The sequence below is a fragment of the Glycine soja genome, chromosome 19 (assembly GCF_004193775.1).
Source record: "Glycine soja cultivar W05 chromosome 19, ASM419377v2, whole genome shotgun sequence".
Lineage (NCBI taxonomy): Eukaryota > Viridiplantae > Streptophyta > Magnoliopsida > Fabales > Fabaceae > Glycine > Glycine soja.
The window spans coordinates 1,994,972-2,019,135 of NC_041020.1; the positions used below are offsets into that span (position 1 = coordinate 1,994,972).

A 24,164-nucleotide genomic window follows, 5' to 3' on the forward strand; every position below is an offset into this window, starting at 1 on the left:
TCAAGTACAACTTTCATGTCCAACAATATCTATGTGAACATTGACATCATCAGGAATCAATCTACATAAATATTTAATAATACAATCAGTAATTTTCTTTTCATTAAAAATTAAAACAAAATGGTGACAATATTATTTGCATTACTTGGCATGAGTAGACGACACCTAGTACATAATTTGGTATCTGACTACCATTAGGCTGAGACTGTTTGTGGCAAAAAATGTATAGGACTAAGTGATGTCTCTTCTTTCTATGGTGGAATTAGGTATGGATGTGAATGTTCATAACACCAAGTAATTTGTAGTGTAGGCCCATGGAGCCCCATGTGGAACAGTCCCACCCAACGACACAACATGTAGCTCCCACTTGTTCCATGTCTCACTACACTTTTGTGAGTGTCGAGTCCACATGGACATTATTTGAGCTCATATTTTGTATATACCAAATTTTAAGTAATGGAATGAAGAAAAGTTGGTATATTTTAAGATAAAAGTATAGAAATGTAGAGTTCAAGAGTAATAAAAGACATGAAAAATAGAGCAAGGTTCAAAGAGACAAGAAAAACAAACACTTTGAGTCTAAAAATGACAACTTGGTGTAGATTTTGTAGAAGTATTGGGTGTTTGGCCTATCAAATGAACTCTAGATGTAATGCTAATGATTTTTCACCATTTAAATTTATTCAACTATTCACCAATTAATCTACTCTAACCATGATCCTTGAGAAGAAGAGTCTAAGTCACTTGATTTCACTCATATTCCCTTAGGAAGCTAAACCAAGTAACTTGCTTTAAGAGTAAAGATGCATAAATAAGACTAACTAACACCATTTCATCCCTAGATATGAGTTATGTGAAGATGTGTCTCTAATATTAGTTTGCAAGCTGCCAAGTTAGTTACAAACAGTTTTCTAATAAGTTAGTCGGTGACCAACAACTAACTATTTTTTTAGTTTTTTTGTTTTGGCAATTTTTTCTTTGATATCTTGTTTTTCTTGAGTGATATATAAACATAGGAGTATTTCCTTATGAGCATGTTGCAACAGAGGTCCCGTTCATGTAATCATATTGAGAGGAAGATCAGAGTGTGTGAGAGAAATAAAGTGAAACTTAGGGATCCTTGATGTTTTTATCTCAACCGTGAAAGGACCAAACAAGATCTTATTTGTACACATAGAAATAAAGTCACTAGCAAATCTACTTTTCTTGAAACAACAACTTTATTCTTTCAAGATGACAGAGGAAAAAATGTTGTAAGATCAAATTGCTAACTTAAACAAGATTCTTGATGATCTTGAAAATCTTGAAGTGAAGATGGAGGATGAAGACAAAGCTCTAACGCTACTCAATGGACTTCCAAGCAGCTATGAGCATTTTAAGGATGCTATGTTGTTTGGAAGGGATCAAACCATTACCTTTGAAGAAGTGCAGTCATCAATTCGAACCAAGGAAATGCAAAGGATACATGAATCCAATACTAACAACAATGCAAAAGAATTGAATGTGATGAGGGGTAAATTAGAGAAGAGGAACTCAAAGTCAAACAAGCACATATCAAAATCCAGAAGTCAATCTCAAAGCAAGTTCAAATGTTTTCGCTGCCACAAGAAGGGACACTACAAGAAGGATTGCCCCTGAAAGGAGAGGCAAAGATTCAAAGAAATCTCAAGAACCAAAGATGTGGACAAAAATAATTCAAAGATAAATAATAAAAATATGAATTAAGAGAAATATTTAAATTCATAAAAAAATAATTCCTTTAGTCCCTCAACTTAACAGAAAAATCTTTTAAATTCCTTCACTAGAATTTGGCAGACTAAAAAGATAAAAATTTATTTTAAAAAATGGACTAAAAAGAGCATTTTTTGGATTTGAATGACTATGAAGAATTATTCATAAGGACTTGGAATATCAAAGAACTCGATTATTTATGTCTCAAATTTACATCCATGGATACATTAATTCTTTCTCTCTAGTCTTGTTATTATATTCTTGGGGATTTAACATAAAATTTTATGTTTATAATAATATTTATTATTATCTAATTTGTCATAAGATTGATTTTCTTAATTATAAACTCAAGGAATAACCTTTCTATAGTATTGGATAAATAATATAAAAATATTGAAAAGATAGTAATAGTAATAATAATAATAATAATAATAATAATAATAATAATAATAAATTCATTAATAAACAATTGTACGCATGATCTCAAAAAATATCATTTGAACAAAATTAAATTATTCTACCGTTAAATATATCCTCAATCACCACTTGCCAATGAATGGTTTCTCCATATTCACACCAGATTTTAGTTAGTTTATATCAAAGCATAATAAGCAAACTAAATGAGAATTATGCATAGAAAGGTGAACTTCTTGTAACAACTAACAAATTTTGCATCATTTTAGAATGATTCATCCGTATGTAATTGTCTCTCCTTACTCTAATTAGACATGAATGACTTTATGACACGTAACTTATACATACACATAAACGTGTACTTCCCAACTTCACCATTTTTCTATCTTAATATTGCCTTATTCTTTCTACCCTTGTTGCCTCAAAGTATTTGCATCTCATTCTCCCTTTTTTGCTCATCATCAACCTTTTGAATGGAGTTCTTTCAAAAGGCTAAAGTGGTGCGCTTGAGAAGCCACCATGATAAATACATGTTGGCTGATGATGATCAAGAAAATGTCTTCCAAGACCGTAATGGGTGCTACATGAATGCTAAATGGATTGTGGATGTTGTGGAGAATTCCAATTTTATAAGGCTGAAGAGTTGTTATGGAAAATACTTAACAGCCTCAAACATGCCATTCATATTGAGAGGCACAGGAAAAAAAGTGTTGCAAACATTGCCTACTAGGTTAAATTCTTCAATTGAATGGGAACCTATTAGAGAGGGGGTTCAGGTGAGGCTAAGAACACGCTATGGCCAATATTTACGTGGTAATGGAGGGTTGCCACCTTGGAGGAACACCATCACCCATGATGTTCCACACAGAACAGCAACAGCTAATTGGATTTTATGGGATGTGGATATTGTGGAGCTTCGTCCACAAACACAAGCTCCTAAACCAAGACCAAGGCCTACACCTATTACCCCACCTAATCATTCTATGAATCCAACCCCAACAAATCTTTCACCTTGTCCTTCTCCTTCATCATCACCATTAATTTCGGAGATGGATTCCTTGGTCAAGATTGATCTCAGGTCTCCCACAACATCTGAGGTTCGTCATATGAAATTTCGAAAAAAAATTAAAATACAGAGAATCTTGGCTATTAATTTTTTTTCTTTAACATCAAATATGAGATTGAAAAATATAAAAATAGATTAAATTATGTCACTCTACAACTTATGTTCAAATTGTTGGTGATCCATGTCCACAAAGTTTATAATCATCTTAACCATAAGAATTTGAACAAGAAATTGTTCATAAAATGGAGGGCTCCTAACTTTTTAGTTTTGTGCATGGCTTGACACATATGTATTGAAGTTTCTCATGGAATCAAGTAGGTGTATTGTTTCCAACAAAGCAATATGATAATAGAATGATTTGTTTTCCTTTGCACAAATCATTTGTCGCTTTGTATGTCTCGTTATAACTTTCTTGTTATTCCATTAAAAGAAAGCATAAAATGCATCTAAAAGATAATAATAGTTAAAAAGGAAGAATGCTTTATTTTAAAAGATAAATTAATTTTTAGTTGCATGTTGTTTTCCAATATATAAAGAGATAAAAAGACTTGTTATTTTAAGTAATCAATATTACTTAAATGCATGTAATAACTATATCTACATAGTTTCAAAAATTATTTTCCTTTGATCCATTTATTGTTATTCATTTCATATATTTTTTTAATTAACTTCTTTACATGTCGAATTCCATTGTTGTTTTGAAATATGATAAATTACAATTAATAAAAAATTACAAAAATTAATAAAATATATTATGCTATAAGATAGTATTATTTTCATTCTAAGGGAAAAAATGACATATTATAAAAGCTAAAGACAAATATTACTTTTTTTGTTTCCAAAATTCATTATCAACTCATTGTATTTGTGCCTTTTAAAAAAAAAAACTCACCATATTTGTTAGCCTAACAATGTAGTCATATGTATCTTTGTCATATAGCAAGACCATGTTGTTCAAAAAATATATATTCATTATTACTAAAAATACATGTTGGGGTGTTTTAATATATTATAAGTATTGTTTTTTCTATTTTTTAGTTATTATTTAGCTTTAGTATATACAAGTAAGTTTCCTAACATTGTTAAGTATTCTCATCTTTAAAATGTTCAACTTGAAAAATCTTTCATTAGTAAATTATTCTTATTTTCCCTTTAAATCTCCGTTAAAACTACAATATTTCATCTTTAAGAACTTTATATAATGAATTTTGTTTATCGTTCATATAATTTTCTATTATTTTTCTTTTTTCTTGAGAAAATTATGATACTTTTGAAAATAGATTAGAAATGTCGATAAAAAAAATGTAAGAACAATGCACTTGATTTTTTCTATAAAAACTTGAGGATGGTGGGAAAGTTCTTCATTCACACAAATAAACAACATAAAAATGTATATGTTATTAATTTAGTTCCTTTTTCAAGTAATATCTAAATTGACATTTCAGAGTTAAGGTATTGAAATTAAAAACACCACTATTTATATGGAATAGTCATTTTTTTCTTTTGCATATGCAGTCCGAAGATGAAATAGAATGCTTGTCACCGTTGAAAGAAGGAAGAATTATATTTTATGATGTGGGTAATGATAATGGTGATATTGATGATGCAAAAAAAGAGTCATTCTTTACCTTTAAAGGAAGTTGTGCGAGTGAGTTAAAGGATAAATTGAAAGAGGAAACAGGACTTGATGATATTATTGTATGTTGCCGCAATCCGTTGACTACAAAACTTTATCCACTTCACTTACAACTACCTCCTAATAGCATTGACATGCATGTAGTTGTGGTTCCTTCTTCATTCAAACGTGAGTTTTTCTCTACCTATTTGTTTTATGATGCCATTTGCTTGTTTAACAATCCTTCTTTTATTAGGAATGTTCTTTGATCTTGAACATAATAAAGTGCAACATTAAAATCTAGATGGAATGGTATTGATTTGTTTTTAATTCACATAATTCGTGCTAAACAAAGAAACTAGAAAAAAATTATCTTTAACAATTGTTAGAAGCATAGTGTCCTAGATCTTGTTACATTTCCTAAGCTTCATATTTGCTATCTTTATATGTGCCATGAAATTTAGACTTTATTTCCTTCTTACTCATTTTTTTCTTCTAACAATATACAAGTCTAACAAAAACCTCTCACCAGTCCAATGATACCAGGAGGTCACAATTTGTTTAGCAGATGAATGCTCCAATAGTTGTGCATATGCATATTTCCTGAATTGAACCTAGAAGTGCGAGTGATACAACTAATCAATCATTCAAACAATGAGTTGATATGAGCAACCAAGAGGAAGTAAAAATTTTAATTCATTTTTAAGTGGTTGCTAAAATTTATTATTATTATTTGAGATGTAACGCAAATTAATGATGTATTTTTCTCTATAATTCTTCACTAGAAATTTTATTGTCTCTTACAAGAACAAACTATTGGCATAACTTGGAATGAAGTTGTAATTTTCTAGATATAGACTTCTCACATTTGATTAATATCCCTACTATGCAAAAAGGTGTTAGCCTAAAAGTTCATATTAACCTTTTTGTGAAATTTTTAACACGAACAATGTTGGCAAAATGAAAAAAAAAATCATATCTTTGAGTTTTGGTTGGATTAGCTGGTTCGAGTTGGATATTAAAACATTGAGAATAATAGATAATATGTAAAAATATATTATTAATTGAAACTTAAAAATGCAATTAAAGCAATTGATTTATAAATGTAAAGTTACATGAGCTTAAAATTAATAAAAAACTAAAATTATAAATATCCTAAAATATATTTTTATCATTAAAATAAAAATAAAAATAACATACAAATATCATATGAACATGTTCATCTATGTCATTTTACATTTTTTATTTACTTCAACAAATATTTTTAATCACCAAACAATTATAACTCAGGAAGCTAAAGTAGCTTTCAACTACCAATTTTTAATCGCCAACAAATTTTATAGTTACTTTTACTAAACATAACCTAAAAGTTAAATCAATAATTTTAATTTAGTTACAATATTTTTTTTAGATCGACAAAAAGTATTTATTAATATGAAAAACACAAGAAGTGTGAATAATTACAACAATTTGGAACCACTCATTTATGGTCCATGTCTCAAGCTAAGGTTCAACAACAACACAATGTCTCCATGAATCTTACATTATATAACTCAAAATGAATGCATAAAATAAGATCACATAGACTTTCATCAAGAATAAGTCACATGAATTGCCAATCCACTCTCACACTTCCTATACTCTCCTCAGTGCATGTCTTTCACAGCCAGTCAAGCTCCTTGCACCACAAAGCCACCAAATATTGTAAAGGCAAATATCACAAGAAAAGATGTTGAATTGTGATTTTATCATTTTTAAAGCATTTGTGTAATCAAATAAATTTTTTGTCCAAAAGAAATACTTTGTAATACAGATAATAAATTTTTTAAAACATAGACAAACGATGGGATGCAATTTCGCAAAGCATAAGAAATTTTCAATTGTCTAAAAATAAATCCAAACCCTAGGTCAGTTAAAGCATAAAAAAAAACAAGTAAAAATCAGGCACAATGAATTATATTGGTTCGCCTCTACCACTAAGACAACGTCTAGTTCTTGACAAACCATCAAATTCCACAAGCTTCTCACAAGTTACAAGTATTTTGTCATGACCACTTTTGACTCTACAAATCAAGCTCTACCCTAAGCTTGATCAACACCCCATATTTTTTTACCCTAAGCTTGTGTTAACATTAATTTTTTTTAATATAATGTTTAATTCTTACGGATAAAAAAATAACACAATATATGAATTATCATAGATAATTTGCTTGAAAGAATTTTCATACACTTTAAAATCAGAGTTTCTTTAATTAAATCCTCAAGCTTACTGATACAACTTATTTAATTTTAAAATAATTCAAAGAAAGTCTAAAACACATGCAACTTGAGTTATCCTTCAATAAAAAAAATATTATTTTTTTTCCTCATTGAAATTTATGTATACAAATTAATGTTCTTTATTTTCGCCATTTTTAATCTCTAAGGTAATTCTTATGTAAATAAAACTAGGTAAGATAAAATAAATGTGCAATTTAGGGGCAACACTTTTAAGATCAAATGGTTCTCACTTTCTAGGGATAAAGAAGAATGGTCATTCTAAGTAGCAAAATATATTGCATATTTAATTTATAAAATTAAGGAGTAAATAAAATCGAATGAATTAAATAGTGTTTCTTAGTTATAAATTTGTAGAATTGCTTTAAAGATACTAAAAAAAATAGTGCATCCTATAAAAATATTCAATTCATTAAAGTTGATAAATAATTCTAGGAAGCTTATTGTTAATTATTGATACTATCTATAAAATATTATGTTCACATTAAAAGTGGCTGATAAGTTGATACATAGATATTGACTATAGTGATAAAAAAGTATTAAATACATATAACATTTCTTATGTGTAACTTCAACAAAAGGTTTCTAGAATTTCGAAGTATAGGGACATAATGTCTCAATGCATAGTATAAGTATCCACCTATTAAATATTTAATTTAATAAATATCTCTTCTTGCGTGTTTTCTAGTTCATCTATGTACTATCTCGAGGTTCAATTTTTGAAATAGTATTGAAAGTAAAGTGTATTTTATAAAACTTGTTGCCTTGAGTGTAGTTAAATAGAACCATTGCTATCCAATCTTAATGATAGCAGTTTCCTTGCTATTTCCATTTTAGATATACATCAAAACTTTTATAAAATTTTAAAAGATAATGAAAACATTGGTCAAAATAACTCCCCACTCATCTTTAGTCTTTTTGGATTCTATGTGTTTACACTACTAGTTTATGGAAAATTGTTTAAAATTAGCATCAATAAAAGTTTAACCAATATGCTTGTACATTAATGCATATTAACCAACCATATTTGCAAGGCGAGTAGATTTTTGATAGCCCATTAGGCTCAATTGCTATTATCTGGCCCAAACATGTTTCACATAGACCTGCTAGGTTTAGTGGCTTTGTCTAGAGTCTACAATCTAAACCGTTGTGGGTTACTTTTGCCTTTTCTCATTCCTAGAAGTCTCCTATTATCTTTTGACAACTGTATTGTTACCAGCTAAATTTTAGGGTTTTGTTGCACTATTTAACTCTGAAATTTTATGAAAGGAGACAAATTAGAATTTTGTTTGTTTTATTTATTTGTTTTCATCTTTGGAGACCTTTCCCATTTTCGAAGTTGGGAAAATATTTCTATGAGCTAACAAATTGGTGCTTTTATTTTACACTATGCCAAACAAGACAAATAAAGATCTTGAGGAGGCTATTTTGGCCTTAGTAGTTGAAATGGAAAATTTGCAAGCTCGCCATGAGAATCGCCACGAGCAACTCCAATCCACCATGGATGCTAGGAATGACGCCCTCCATGGAGTTTTGGCCTCCATTATGGACAAACTAGCCATCATTTCGTCAGCCCCAGCACAGGTATTCTCCCCTACTATTTTTGCCACTACTTCTCCCACATTCCACATGGCTTTTGATGGCACTATCCATATCACCACCTCACCATTTGGGGGTCATATTCTGTCCTCTTCTACCTTACTACACCAACATAATTTCTCCCCTCATCACACCCCAAATTTTTCTACCAATCCCTTCATCCAGTAAAACCTTTTTTCTACCCCCACTTCTCAAACACCTTTTCCTTTTTCTATTGGGTCACCCACATTTGGCCAACCTTCTCCTCCCATCCCCCTAAACTATACCTCCTTTTGTTTGATGGTTCTAAACCATTAGATTGGTTGTTCCAGGCAGACCAATATTTCCAACTATACCAAATTCCCCTTAACTAATGAGTCCTTATGGTTGCCTTTTATATGAAAGAGGATGTAATGGGATGGTATAAATGGATGCACTAAAACCAACAATTATCTGATTAGGGTTCCTACTCACGAGAACTAGAGTTGTGGTTTGGTCCATCTACTTTTGGTAATCACCAAGCTACTTTGTTCAAGCTCAAACAACAAGGCTTAGTCACATCTTACCAACTTCAATTTAAGTGTCTTTGTAGTCGAGTCCATGGCCTCACCTTAGACACTATTTTGAATTGCTTTATCTGTGGTTTATCTCCTAAGATTCAACAAGATCTAACTATTTGATGACCACCCAACATTGCTAATGCTATTGGGTTAGCAAAATTGATAGAAGATAAGGTCAAGGATGCTAGACCTAGATCCTTGAGTAGGCCTTATTTTACCCCTGCACTGAATTTAACACCCCAACCCAACCAGCCCCCACCTCTAGGCACTACCACACATGTTTCCAATTGGCCAATCAAATAGCTTATAAGTACGCAACAAAACAAATGATGTGTCAAGGGTTTATGTTTCTACTGTGATGAGAAGTTCCATACAGACCATCATTGTCAGGCAAGACAATTTCTCCTTATGTTATTGGAGGATGATATGCCCGATGATTCCTCCACGGGTGACGGTTTTCCAACCGAAATAGAAATTGTGGATATCTCCTAACTCAACTCGATACATTTCCAGCTCTCACTTCACAATTTGGAAGGCTTCTCTTCTCCGAAAATGCTTTGTTTTCAAGGCCTTATTCATAACCAACCGATGAAAGTGTTAGTGGATTCAGGTAGTTCACATAATGTAATGCAACCATGCATTGCAAATCATCTAAATCTCCCTAAGTCTTCTACACCTAGTTTCCCTCTTATGATAGGTGATGGGTCAAGTCTAACTTGTAATGGACGTTGCTTTGATGTTCCTTTATCTATTCAAGGATTTTACAACTCTATATCTTTCTTTTTGTTGCCAATTCATGGAGTTGGTCTGGTTTTAGGCGTAGAGTGGTTGAGCACCATTGGACCTGTGACATTTGACTTCTCAGTTTCATCCATGTCCTTTACGCTTGATGAGGCTCTGATTCTTCTCCAAGGGGATAACATGCACACCAAGGAGGTTTCCTATCAATAGATTTGTCAATTTTTGCTTACAGACTCTTTGGCATTTGTACACCTTGTATCTATAGAGGGCACCTTCAACCAGCCTTTGCACCCATCCCCACAAGATATTACCCAACTACCAACTTTTAAACACTACCCGTTTGCTCTCCAAATAGTTTTGTGCCACTATGCCAAGGTTTTTTTTTTCCCGAAATCCTTGACCTTCCCCCAAAACGACCCCATGATCACCAAATAACTTTACTTCCCCACACTCCACTTATGAAGGTAAAACCCTGTCGTTATCATCATGCCTTAAAAAAGACCATGTCCAACCTCATTAGTGCCCTTCTTAAGGATGGCCTCATTGTCCCCAACAACAACTCTTTCTCTTCTCTGGTCCTTTCAGTGAAGAAGAAAAATGACACCTGGAGAGTTTGTGTTGGTTACAAAGGCCTTAATGTTGTAACCATTAAGGATAGTTTCCCTATCCCCGCTATTGACAAGCTGTTGGATGAACTGGATGGTGTGTCTATTTTTTTAAAAACTGACTTAGGATCCGATTATCATCAAATCCATGTGCTTGTTAACTCGTTGGCAAGTGTATCAAATCGTCACAAGTAGTAAAGTTCTCGGAAGTCCGAGTGTCGAATCCACAGGGACTTTGTTTGTACTTAGATTAATGCAAACCCAATTTAAAAACAAGAGATAAGAATTTAAAATAAAATATAAAGAAAGATAGAAGATAAGGTAAAGAAAAGATAAGATATTTAAAGATAAAATTAGAAGATAAAAGAAAAGATAAGATATTTAAAGATAAAATTAAAAGAAAAAGATAAAAGATTGAAAGATCAAAATAGAAGATAAAATATTTAAATTGCGATATGATAAAGATAACTACTTCTACAAAATTCAAATAAAGTCTAAATCTACAAGCCTAAATACTTACTAGAGAATAACTACTCCTAATAAAAGCCAACAGAAAAATAAGGAATAACTACTTCTAAGAAAAGAAAATAAGAAACTTCAACAATAAAATAGGGAATAAAATCTATATAATAAAATTGCTAAAACCTAACAAGTCTAATCAACCTAGATATATGAATTCAGGATTTGTCTGTTATCAATACCAATGAACTAATTCCTGCCCCACATCTATCCATCTACTTGCCCCTGATGCCTCATGATGACAAACCTACCTTAATTACTTATCTTCCAAATGCCCTTTGCGAAGACTCAATAACTAAGATGCATTAAGATTACATTCTAGATGCTTGCTAAAGCATGGGCATTGGGGCATTAGGTCATGTGAACCCTATGATTTCTTTCTTTTATTGTTTTATTAAGTGTTACCCTCTCCCGAGTGGCCTAACCCTTAAAACCGATTCACGCATTCATTCCTTATCCCTAATTAGGCTTTACCCTCTCCCGAGTGGACTAAAGACTAACAGAAAATAAAGTCCGAGATGCAGAATAAATAAGAAAGAAAAGCAGATAAAAGAACCTGGAAGGAAAACCCTCTAATGATAACCCGATAATTTCTTCCTTTTAGTGTTCTATTAAGCGTTACCCTCTCCCGAGTGGCCTGACCCTTAAAACCAATTCAAGTATTCATTTCTTACCCCTAATTAGGTTTTACCCTCTCCCGAGTGGACTAAACCCTAATAAAAAGTAAGGTCTGAGATACAGGGTGAAAAAGAAAGAACAGTAAATAAATAAAAGAACCTGGAAGGAAATCCTTTTTTTATTGATAACTCTTGAAATGCTCCATACATCATTGGCTTTTTAGGCCTGCCAGGCCCTAGCTAGGGGTTTAGCCACTCATAGTCATGAGGGCTTTACAATAAGAAGGGGGGTGAAAGAAAGAAAGGGAGTAAATGAAACTCCTAGGAGAGGGGGTTCTGTGGTGGTGTCTTTTTTCCCTTGGACTGACTTTCTATTTATAGCTACTGAAGTGGGCTTTGGGCTTTCGTAGGCGCGCTTAGTGTGACACCCCGCGCTTAGCGCGTGTACTTCCTGGTCCGCTTAGCCTGTGACGCGCGTATTGGGTTGGGTCTTCTTCAAATTTTTTTCTTTTCTTCAATTTGCTGCCCTTTTTGCTTGTTACACCTCCAATTTTTATATCTGCAATCAAAAATTCAATTTAATTAATTTTCTAACTTTTAATCACAAATAACTGCTTAATAATTAATTTCAGACCAATATTTGACTAATTTTCTACTATCAAAATACAATTATGAGTTTCCTGTTATGTCATTTGGTGTTACAAATGCTTCACCAACATTTTAGACAACTATGAATTATTTGCTACGCCCTTACTTGAGACCTTTTGCTGCTGGTTTTCTTTGATGACATCTTCATTGATAGCTCTAACTATACTAACCACTTACCTCATCTTAATTTGGTTTTAAAATTACTATTATCTAATTCCTTTTACACTAAGTTGTCTACGTGTACTTTTGCAGTGCATACAATTGATGATTTGGGCCATATAATCTCTATGGAAGGGGTACAACCAGATAATGGGAAAATTCAAGCTATTTTGCCTTGGCCACAACCTTGTTCACTCTCGGCCTTAAGAGGATTCTTTTACAAGTACAAAGTATAATTGGTAGCCTATTATAAAAGTTTCTTTTACAAAGTTAAAAGAAGCAATAACAACAACCAATGTCTTGAGGTTTCCAGATTTCACGATCCCCTTTGACATCGAAACAGGTGCTTTAGCTTCAGCGGTAGGGGTAGTACTAAAGCAAGTCAGACATCCCATTGCTTTCTTCAATAAGAAGTTGGGAGACAAAATGAGGAGTAAATTAGCATATGTGAGGGAGATGCATGTTATTACAAAAGCGGTTAAGAAGTGGAGGCAATACTTTATCTGTAATCACTTTCGCATATGCACTGATCAGCAGAGTTTGTGGCATATGCTCAACCAATCTGGAGCAGCAGAGGTGGACCACCAAGCTTCAAGGGTTCTCTTAAGAGATAATTTACAAGCCTGGTTGCCAAAATCGAGTTGTTATTGCTCTCTCTCAGTGCCAAGAAGAACTAGAAGCCATCCTCAAGACTTTCTCTTCCCATGTTCCGGCCTTGTTTGTTGACCTGCAAAAGTTGTATACATCAGATCCTTAATGCAAGAAATTTATGGAGCAATGTTAAACTGAAAATGATCTCAAACGAGTATTTCATGTCTCTAAAGGGCTTATTTTCTTTAAAAATCAGATCTACATCCCTGAGGTTCGTTCGCTTCGCCACACACTTTTGAAGGAATATCACACTTCCCCAACAATGGGTCATTCTGGGTTCAAACCCATGCCCAATCATTCTCTTTGTGTCTTTCTATTGGCTTGGTATCTCACGAGATGCGAAGGGCTATGTTGCATCCTGCTCCACCTACCAAAAGAACAAATATATCCCATAAAAAACGTCGGAGTTATTGCAACCTCTTCTAGTACCAAAACAAATGTGGGATGATATTAGCATGGATTTTTTAACGCACTTACCTTCATCAAAGGCGCATACTACCATTTGGCTGATAGTTGACAGACTACCCAAGTATGCTCACATCATTGTGCTTCCCCCAAAATTCACTACACAAACCTTGGGTGCTAGATTTTCTACAAAGATTTCCCGCCTACATGGTGTACCCAATTCAATTGTTTCTACCTGAGACAGAGTTTTCTTGAGTCACTTTTGGAGGGAACTATTTTGCCTGTAGGGCATGCTTTTGAGGTTTTCTTCAGCCTATTGTCCTAAATCAAATGGCCAAACAGAATTTGTTAATCGCTCCATTAACGCGTATCTTCAATGTTTCATAGGAAATTGCCCCAAGAGATGGTACTTGTTCCTTCATCTCGTTGAATATTGGTCAAGAAATAAGCTAAGGATTAATCTGAAAAAAAATCTTAGTTGTCTATCTTTTGAGGGAGGAAAATCAAATAGCACATAAACTGACCAATTATGATTTATCCATAGATAGACAACTAAGATTTTTTCAGATTAATCCTTAGCTTATTTTAAACGTTGTTATAGCGAATGTAACTTCTATTGTCAATATTATCGTGTGCGCTACGAATTGAATGTGTTTTTATCTACCACATTAACAGGAAAAATAAAAAATAAAAAAACACTCTACTAAAGTAAAACAATAAATAAAAGGTAAATAACATGAAAGAACAATAACAATAACAAAATAACAACATTGATCAATGAAGCTCATGATAGCATAAATTCATTTTTTTCCGAGTGGTATTAGACTTCATCTCCTTAAGTAATATTTCAGTTTAAGTCTGAAAAAAATCTTATTAAAAATGGTCAGTTAGGTTCTTCGATGGAGATGAGTCATCATCGACAAAATTGATAGATATCCTATACCAATTAACATAGTTAAAAAAAAAAAACCATTTTCTTGAAATTGATAGTTTATGTCTCATGTTGTTCATGCATTATTTTGTGCATTATAAGGATACATTGTGGCATACCTGAGTGGGACGCATGGCAGTTTCGAGTGCGGAGAGGGGATGATCAAAGGAACCGAGAATAGAAACCATGTTATCGGTGATGGTCTGACTCTTGTGAAGTGACTCTTTCACAAACACTGCTCTTTTTCGAAGAGCGTCCATGGCTTGTGATACCCCCATTGAGATTGATTTTCTCTCACTTTCTTGTTTTCATTTGGTTGCTAAAAAAATGAAAAAAAAAATGTCTAATGCTTAATTTTGATTCGATCCAAAATTGGTCGTGACTCCTTTTTTGTTGCTTCGATGTGTGTTAGTTTTTATTCTCATTGTGTTTGCATGCACCTCGCTAAACAGTTGAAAGAAGTAATTGAAGTTATAGGTTAGTATGACTATTATACTTGTATTGTGGGGACCCGAGTTGTTTACAATGTTTCTCTATCGTTTTTTCTCCACGTGTTTATGCCAATAATTTTATAAATTTATATTTCAATAAATACAAAAAAAGTCTAGTCTTCCGTAATGTTAGCAACCTAATTAAATAAATTAATAGACCAAAAAAACCTAATTAAATAATTTTAGCATAATATTTTCTAGGTATACACAATTATTGTAAAAAGTTACATTATTAATAGATTTTTTATGATTTTTAATTATTTTAAAAGTTAACTAACTTATTATCTACCATCATTGTACACATGTTGTTTATTTTATTTATTGTTGGAAGAAATTTGGTGAGACATATTAGTTGACATGGATTTCATTAAATCCCACTCTTCATTTTATAGATTTTAGGAAATTCAGAGCAATAATAATTTTAAATGAAATAAACATTTGAACAAACATGGTTAATTAATGTTGGATCATTTAATTTCTTTAATTGTTTAACTTATTATCATTTAACTAATAAAACATCAAGGTATAAATACATAACACCATTCTTATTAATTTTATTTGATAAGAAATAATATTATTAGCACTCCTTTTGTTCGTGGAAGGGAACACAAGTGTGCAATAATTTAAATAAATTTGGCTACTATCTTTTTACTACATATTTAAAAACCTCTCTAAAATATTATTTATTGTACACGATTTAGAAACCATGAATTAAAGTGGAAGGTATCAATGTAGAGTAGTTTAAGGCAAGCCAACTCATCTATCACTATGAAATTATGTGTAATTGAAGATGGATCAATGCACCTAGCTAGGATCTAATCTATCTTTATGAAGTGTTTATTTTATGTGCAAGGCATTTTGTTGCATTCCGGAGCAACTATTCCAATTTCTCTTATTTGTAAAAACACTATTTACTTAAACAAGATGCAAACAAACACATATCATCATTTATGCCTTACATATTCTTTGAATGAGTTTAAGTTAAGGTTATATGCAAACTTAACATATAGTTGATGTCTTGACCTTAGTAAACATGTGGCATGAAAGCTATAGGGCACAAAAAGAACTATAACTTCATGTGCACAAAAGATTCCTTCTTGTCTTAAATATAAAAAAGAAAAAAAATTACCTTTTGTTAGTCTCAATATAAAATAAATCTCAACTAATTTTATATTATTTAATACTATTATTTTTAAAATCTCAGCTAATTCTCATATCATTCATTTAATTAAGATTTTAGTTTTAATATTTTTTTTTTAATTTTTGATACCAAATTTTAATGAAATTTAATATAAAAAAACTTGTCATCCAAATCCAATCCATACATATTCAATTCAAACAATAAATAAAAGAAAAACTCGATCCAAATTGGTTTGATGAATTAATCGTATCCAAAACGGGTTGGGTTAGCCTAATGCAAAACTAAAAAGAATTGCAAATTCTTACAAACTAAGGGGTGTTTATAGAATTTCCGAAAACTTGAGAGCGGTGTGAGCAAAACGTAATGTGCACATAAAGACACACGCACTTAACACTGCCGAGGAGCATCTCCGATGAGATGATGAGACAATGGCAAGTATTGCCGGCGTGTTTCAGACTCTGCAATATGTTATGGTAAGACAGTGCATCTCAGGTTTTGGACAACCAAACCACTCTGTTCTCTGTCTTGGGTTTTCCTCACTACTTCCTACCATTCACTACAAACATATGAACCTTTTCTTCACCCCCAGGGCAAGGAGGTGCACTACCCTTGCCATTTCCCAAGCCACAAAGGTGGGTACCTTTTCTTTTCTTTCTTAATCCTTTGCTTCAGTTGTTTTAAAAGACAAAACAAAGCTTAGTACAGTGCTATCAATGTTTTCTTATTCCAATCAAATTTTGGTTGAAGAGCATTACAAAGTATAAAAGTTACGACTTGGGTCTAGCGGAAGGGGTTAGTACCCGTAACATAGTGAACTAAAGTTCGAATTTTTTTTAGAGAGAAGTGTTCATGTTTAATGTCGACAGTGTTATCTGCAACGTGGAAAACAAGGTTTGAACTTTTGCAGGGAGAGGCATTCACATTTAGGGTGCCTTCATTTGGAGAGTGAGTGGAAAAAGAGAGAAATAAACAGTAAAATGATGTGAGACTCACACTTTTACAATATACATTATTTCTAAATTTTCATTTCGATTCACTTTTTTCCCATTTCTTCCTACTCTACCTAACGGATCCTTAGTATTCATAATGTTTGAACATTGCCTTCAAAAGATAATAAATAAGTTTTGTCTTTATTTTAACCAACTATGCTTTCAAACACCATTTGACATGACTAAGACTCCAAAGTTGTGTTCTTTGTTGTGAAGTCAAAGGAGGAGCTGTTGGTGGTTGTTGGGGGTGGAGCAGCAGGGGTGTATGGAGCCATTCATGCCAAGACTGTAGCACCCCATCTTAGTGTGGTGGTTATTGAGAAGGGAAAGCCTCTCTCCAAGGTCTGTGTAATGATATCATGTGGATAAATAATGCTACCGTGCTATTCAGTTCTGCAGTGTTCTCATTCTTCTCAATGTACTATTGGCAGGTGAAAGTTTCTGGAGGAGGACGGTGCAATGTGACTAATGGACATTGTGTTGACAATATGGTAATCCTCCTCTCCTTTTGAAGTTAAACACACATGTTTTCTTGTGGCATAGTCTGTTAAGTGTTAACCACCTTGCACTTGTAGCATGTCACTTTTCCTTTCTAAGATCATTGTTTTATTTTATTTTAAGAGAATGGATTAACTGAAGTTAATTTGGTGTTTGTAATCAACTGCTGTTGAGCTGGTCATTCTATCAGTTTTATCTGTGTTGATTTTGGTCTTGGATATTTGTTTTGCTGTGTCCTACTTGCATCTAATTACTTTATTGGATTATCATAATGGTAACTTAAATGTTTGGGATATGATTAGTTTGTAGATTTTGGCAGAAAACTATCCGAGGGGTCACAAGGAACTGAGAGGATCTTTCTTTAATACGCATGGCCCAGTGGATACAATGTCTTGGTTTGTCTCTCAAGGGGTGGAACTAAAGGTTGTCCTTTGAAAAAGCTACTTGTTACTTGTTTCTGTTTCAACTTTCAAATGTACATTTCTTATTTTGGATTAACTGCTCTTAGGTTGAGGATGATGGCAGGGTATTTCCAGTCAGCAATAGTTCTTCTTCTATAATTGATTGCCTCATGTCTGAAGTGAAGGAAAGGGGAGGTATGTTGACTTAAGTAATGTTTGTGGTTGTTTGCATAATGTGGATTCTGGTTGATGAAACCTTGTGTTTAAAAACTACTGAGCTTTCTTTTATCTTATGTTTCCATTAACTTATACAGTGTGACTCTTTCTCTGAACTCTGAAGTTAAATCCCAGTCTCCTGATAAAACATTTTTGTAGCTGGTGAATCATGTCTTTTTGTCTTTTTGTTTTCTCTGTGAATATGAATATTAGTTTGAGGTTCACTTTTTTCATAAGCCAAAATGTTATATGGTTATAGTATAGGCACATATTTTAAATCTGCAATTAATAGCTGCCACAGTTTCATCCCGCTTGGGTATAACATTTGCCATTTTCTTAAGTCAAAATGTTATATATGAAATGGTAGATTTAAAATCCAAGTAAAATGATGCAATCCGAGCTACATCATAAAATTTTTGTTTTTTGTTCTATTTCATAGTTTACTTTGAACAATTATCTAAAAAGCAATTGAAAGTTACTAAAAGTTATTTTTGCCTCCAATACAATAATATACTTTCCTACTGATAATTCGGTGTAACCCTCTCTTTGCTACACTTATCTTGGTTCTACATAAACTTGAAGTATCCACTTTTCAAAATGGATGATTCGTCAATAACATGGTTTGTGTTCAAGTTGGAAATGTTAAATTCATATTCCTTGATCCCTATCTATGAAATGCATTATTAAATTATTAGAAATCATAATTGTCCACTTCTTTTGTCTCTGTTTACAATCATTTGAATTTAGGATTTATCATGATATACATTCAATTTGTCAGTGCTGAACTGTGTATTCTCAAATAGTTTCTGTGCAGACCAGAAAAACTGTAACAGCTGTATCTATTTTATCTAGTGGCAAATTCCTTCTTGAGGTTCAGCAGCATACATCTGTTCATGCTGAGCATGTCGAAGCTGATTATCTATTGATTGCTAGTGGTAGTAGCCGTCAGGTTGTAGTGTATAATTGATTTATTTGAATTAAGATGCATGAATCATGCCATATTTTTTAAATCAATTTCTTTATGTCACAGGGTTATACTCTTGCATCTCAGCTTGGTCATTCAGTTGTAGATCCAGTGCCGAGCTTGTTTACTTTCAAAATAGAAGATTTGCGTTTGCGAGAGTTGTCTGGGGTAAAGAATCTATCTGTTAAGCTATTACTGTATAGTTTTAAAAAAAATTTCAAGTTCTGGTTCTTTTTCATTACCATTGTTTTTTTCCCTTTTCTTGGCCATGCCACTTTTTTAGTATTGATTTGCAGTATAACTGTATAAGCATGCTTATCTACTTTTTATTGTGTTAATGGGAGTTGCCATCATTCATTTGTGAGCTTTAGATTGAGAAAGGAGAAAACATTGAATGATGTACGGTATCACTCAAGCTACTTTCTCCACATAATAACGAGAGGTTACCAAATTACCAACTAAAAGATAAAATCTGATGCAACTCTGTAACATTTTGGAGGAGTATGCCAGTGGGTAGCTTAAATCAATGTTCGCTGATCAAGGCTCTGTCAACTGTGCAATGAATGGTTTACAATACACCCTGGATGCTGTTTGTTAATGATAAGTGGATAGTATTAGAAATGGAAATGGTTTGCAATGTCAGTTCCAATTAGATTAAGATTGAGGATGAGGATTTGGATTTGGATTTCACTACATATATAGAAGAAAAACTGACAGTAATACTCCCTTTTCAATTATGAGCAATAAATGGAAACAGTAGAAACACACTTTCTAAACTAGAGGAAAGTGTGATGCAGGAAGGTGAGGCTGGGAATGAAGGATAGTTACCAATGCCCATACTGTGCAAAAGAAATTACAGGTTGCGCTCAATGTTTTGACTTTTGACTGAGGAAAGCTCACTTATTGTCACTGGGAATGAATTTTTTACATTTGATTTCATCTATCCCTTGACTTTCACCTGCTGGCAGGGATCTTCAGCATAGTGATTAGAGTGGACCAATTGAGGTTATAGGTTGCTCAGTTATTTTATGGATATTATGAAGGCAATAAAAGTTGGAATTGAACTAATCATGGCGAAAATGTTACTATTGTGAAACTAACTGATGAGGAACACTATTAACCAAAACAATCTGAAGAGTTTTGTTGGCAAATCTCTTGGACAACCAGTACTGAAATGTTTAGTCAGGGTTTGGGAGACAGGTTTCAGAGAAGTTGTAGCATACCTTGTTGAACATGATCATTTTGCTAATGTGCTGTTTACTGCCCTTGTGAAGGTGACGTGTTCTATTTTTAATGTTAAAGACATGATTAATGGTACAATGCATCGCAATTCGTAACAAGAAGCAAATAAGCAAGTTTGCATCACTGCAGCAGCTCACACTCCTTGTGATTTTTTATGCAAATGATCATGGAACATTGGAAGTAACTTCCTGTAGCTGCCATTCATAAGATTGGGATTTTGGACATACGTATTTTAAATGCAGATATGACAGAAATTGTCTGGTCAGGAAGCTTGAAGGGTTTGGAAGGTTTGATCCGGTGGAGCTTTTTCCTTTGATCATAAGTTTGGACTTTGTAAGACCCATATTTTGAATTTATCTATTGGCCTCAGGCATCAATTCGTTTCTTTGATGATGAGCTTGACTATATATATCATCTAGACCTGTTACATGATTCAGAAATGCTTATAATGGAGTTGCACATGATTGGAGAAGCATGCTCGTGGGTTTCATGATTCAAACTCATTATTGCTGATTAGTGATTATAGAGTTGTTTCTAATTAACATGAGCTTCTTTTCTGTTTTTTAGTGATTATAGAGTTGTTTCTTATTAACATGAGCTTCTTTTCTGTTTTTTATTTCTTTTCTAGTCCTTTATATTTTTTTTCCTTAATTGTCAGGTTACATTCCCCAAAGTTAAAGTGAGGCTAAAATTGGATAGTGTCCAAAGGAATATACCTCAGCTTACTCAGGTACGTTTTGTTATTACCACCGATTAAATAGTGAAAAACATACATAATATTTTGAAATTTTAGGTTGGTCCCATGTTAGTTACACATTGGGGGCTTAGTGGGCCAGTTGTTCTTCGATTATCTGCTTGGGGTGCTCGTTTTCTGTTCAGTTCAGGTTACAAAGGTAAAGGAAAATCTTTTCCCATACCCTGTGTTTGGAGTCTTTAAAATTATTATAAAATTGATACGAATTCTTGTATGAAACTAGTTTTGAGATGATGGTTTAGGATTTCAATTTATTTACAAATCATTTCATTTGTAATTTTATTTTATGGTTTGTAACTTTTGGTAGGATTTGTAAATCATTTTCACACAAGTGAACTCTTTCTATTCTGAAGTGCTCCAGCATTTTCATTTTTCCTTTTACAGATATTGTTATAATTTGGATGCAGGCAAACTTTTTGTGGATTTTATCCCTGATCTGCACGTGGAAAGTTTGAAGTCAGTTCTTTCTCATCACAAGCTTCAATATGCGGTAAATTATGGTTTTAGTGCTTCTGCAAAATTCTGCAAACCTATATTATGCTTTATTAAGTTGGAAGTGGCAGTTGATTATATATAAGATTCTTTTCTCAGTTGGTTAATTTTTGTAGCATAAATCTATTTACTTTGCTTGACATTTTACGGAACTTGTATGCTTAGGGAGAAGAAAATTTTTGTTTGGCTTGATAGTTGGAATGTCTAATATGAATCTACAAAATGGAATTGCATGTACAGATTTACATTATTTAGTATAAAGTTGTATCAAGATAAGCTACAATCATGCTATAAATTTCTCCTTTCCACAATTTTATTTACTTGTGTTCAGAAACTAGCATTAATTCAATGTAATCAGTTTGATCAAAAAGACTATTTCCATGTAAATTTCAACTATGATGCCATTCACTACAAAGTTGCAGCCAATTGTGTTAAAAATGATTGAAGTAAGTTGTTTTGCTTGTGCCTTTTGCAGAAACAAAAGGTACTCAATTCCTGTCCTCCCGAATTTGGCATAACAAAAAGATTTTGGAGCTATGTGTTGGAACGACAGGTTTTATAGCAATTACTAATTTTTTTTAATTAATGTAGAGTTGTAGCTAAAAAAATTGTTACAAATTATATAAATAATATTCATCATATGTAGGGTTTAAGTGGAGATATTCTGTGGGCTTCCATTTCAAATAGTTCATTGATGTCCATTGGTTCTTTGTTAAAGGACTGTGTATTTGAAGTTACAGGCAAGGTAAGATTTTCTGTACTTTCTTTAATATTAATATTGTCGTGTATCCTTGATTTAACATTTTTTTTTGGTCCTAACAAAGGGTCAATTTAAGGATGAATTTGTTACTGCTGGTGGTGTGCCCTTATCAGAGGTTCTCTTTCTTTCTCAATTTTTTCCTTCTTCCTCCCTACCATTCCATTAATTAGAAATATAATTCAACTGATTTTTTTTTAATTTTTTTTAAGATTATGCTTAATACAATGGAAAGCAAAATTTGCTCACGCCTGTTCTTTGCTGGAGAGGTAGCTTAAATTTAAAACTTGTGTCTTTTATTGAATTTTTTTAAGAAGTAACTATAACTCTATGGCATGGTAATACAATAATGCTAATTTTGCAGATACTGAATGTTGATGGGGTAACTGGTGGTTTCAATTTCCAGGTAAATACGTGTGATTATAAAAATATGAAGGTTTAATGGACATAAATTTTCCCAAGTTATTAAAAATATAACCTTTTATATGCCATACGCTGTATTTTTGAATTCTTACCATGGAGCATTATTTTGGTTCGTGGTATATTCTAGTTTGGAAGTTTCACTTCAACTTTAATTGTCACTGGATATTCTTATTGTGCTTTCATGTTGCCTCACATTTGACGTATTTCTTAAAATAGCGTAAGCCCTTTGATTTTTCCTCCCAAAGTATTCGTAGCATATACTATATCTATATGCTATATACTATATTATACAACTTTTTGTTTGGGGGGGTAGGGGGGTGTTGGGTTTTTGTCTATGATTTTTTTATAAGAGCTTTTTTTATAGAAAAGCTAGATAAACAGTGCTCAAGAAGTCTTCTATTTAAAGGTCAATGTATTTTTGGCAATTAAATGAAATTTTACGTGGCCTTCTTTTATAAGGGAAATAATGGACAGAAATAATTATAAAGTAATTTATATTGAAAAGGAAAATTTTATATTGTATTTAATCATAAATATGATATTATACCTTGGTAAGTTAGCATTAGAAATGTAGCATAATTTGAGGGTCAATTTTTCCCTAGAACCATTGGCTCATTCACTTTTGGCATAAAAAGAAAAGGAGAACAACTTTATGACTAATTGATTGGTGGTATACTCAAGACTCCGAACTTCATGCATTTTCCTTTGTTCTGTGTACAGAATGCTTGGTCGGGAGGATTTATTGCAGGAACCACTATTGGTGGATTAGCACTTGGTTCTTATCTGGGTTCAAAGTAAACGCAAATTTGCAAAGTCGCATGCTTTTGTGTAGGCAACTTGATGTTTCTGTTTTGGGATGTCAACGAGGATAAGTGTTACATTTTATCTCATTTCTTTTTGGATGTACTTTTCCTTTTCTGAGGATAAACATTGTTTAATGGATGAGATTTTAATTCGGAAAGTTCTTTTTGAAATGGGCTGTTGAAAGTAACCTAAAAGTGTCTTTTTTCCGACAAATATCTTTTTTTCGTAAAACAATTATATTTGAGACATTGTTGTTGGTACTTTAAAGGTCTACCTTTTCAAGTGCCCACACTAGGGATGGAAATAAGGTCGGGTGAGCATGAGTAGTAGTAGTCTCCTATCACTCATCTCCTTAGATAAAAATTTGTCATGTGTCCGTCCTATACCAATACCGGTATACCTATGAATTTGATTAATTTCGTGGCTATTCATAGATACTTATTAGAAAATAGAAAAACTAGCTATTATATTAATA

At 32.7% G+C, this 24,164-nt stretch overlaps 2 protein-coding genes across 3 annotated transcripts; both read left to right on the forward strand.

Moving 5' to 3' along the window:
* The first annotated feature begins 2,566 nt into the window (after positions 1 to 2,566).
* LOC114400392 lies at positions 2,567 to 10,192 on the forward strand. The gene is made up of 3 exons (XM_028362834.1): positions 2,567 to 3,242; positions 4,727 to 5,015; positions 10,059 to 10,192. Exons 1-3 carry the CDS (start codon positions 2,619 to 2,621, stop codon positions 10,190 to 10,192), a joined length of 1,047 nt encoding a protein of 348 aa, XP_028218635.1. The 5' UTR covers positions 2,567 to 2,618.
* A 6,335-nt stretch (positions 10,193 to 16,527) lies between these two features.
* On the forward strand, positions 16,528 to 23,846 carry LOC114399178 (uncharacterized protein YtfP). Of its 2 annotated transcripts, XM_028361307.1 has the most exons (17): positions 16,542 to 16,622; positions 16,739 to 16,781; positions 17,355 to 17,480; positions 17,570 to 17,629; positions 17,946 to 18,059; positions 18,145 to 18,232; positions 19,057 to 19,202; positions 19,284 to 19,385; positions 21,118 to 21,189; positions 21,253 to 21,352; positions 21,621 to 21,703; positions 22,181 to 22,258; positions 22,352 to 22,450; positions 22,530 to 22,580; positions 22,675 to 22,731; positions 22,827 to 22,868; positions 23,606 to 23,838. In XM_028361307.1, the coding sequence occupies exons 1-17, from the start codon at positions 16,567 to 16,569 to the stop codon at positions 23,681 to 23,683; spliced, it is 1,395 nt and encodes a 464-aa protein (XP_028217108.1). In that variant the 5' UTR covers positions 16,542 to 16,566; the 3' UTR covers positions 23,684 to 23,838. The 2 variants fall into 2 exon arrangements, with proteins under 2 accessions (XP_028217107.1, XP_028217108.1); XM_028361306.1 differs by having other exon boundaries at positions 16,528 to 16,781; positions 23,606 to 23,846.
* The last annotated feature ends 318 nt before the right edge of the window (positions 23,847 to 24,164 follow it).

Bases quoted from the DNA above. Each gene is read 5' to 3' on its own strand.
- LOC114400392 (XM_028362834.1), top strand. From the start codon at position 2,619: ATGGAGTTCTTTCAAAAGGCTAAAGTGGTGCGCTTGAGAAGCCACCAT. The intron at 3,243-4,726 runs GTTCGTCATATG...TTGCATATGCAG, and splicing joins GGTCTCCCACAACATCTGAG to TCCGAAGATGAAATAGAATG. The intron at 5,016-10,058 runs GTGAGTTTTTCT...GTCTGGTTTTAG, and splicing joins GGTTCCTTCTTCATTCAAAC to GCGTAGAGTGGTTGAGCACC.
- LOC114399178 (XM_028361306.1), top strand. From the start codon at position 16,578: ATGGCAAGTATTGCCGGCGTGTTTCAGACTCTGCAATATGTTATGGTA. The intron at 21,353-21,620 runs GTAAAGGAAAAT...ATTTGGATGCAG, and splicing joins GTTCAGTTCAGGTTACAAAG to GCAAACTTTTTGTGGATTTT. The intron at 22,451-22,529 runs GTAAGATTTTCT...GTCCTAACAAAG, and splicing joins TATTTGAAGTTACAGGCAAG to GGTCAATTTAAGGATGAATT.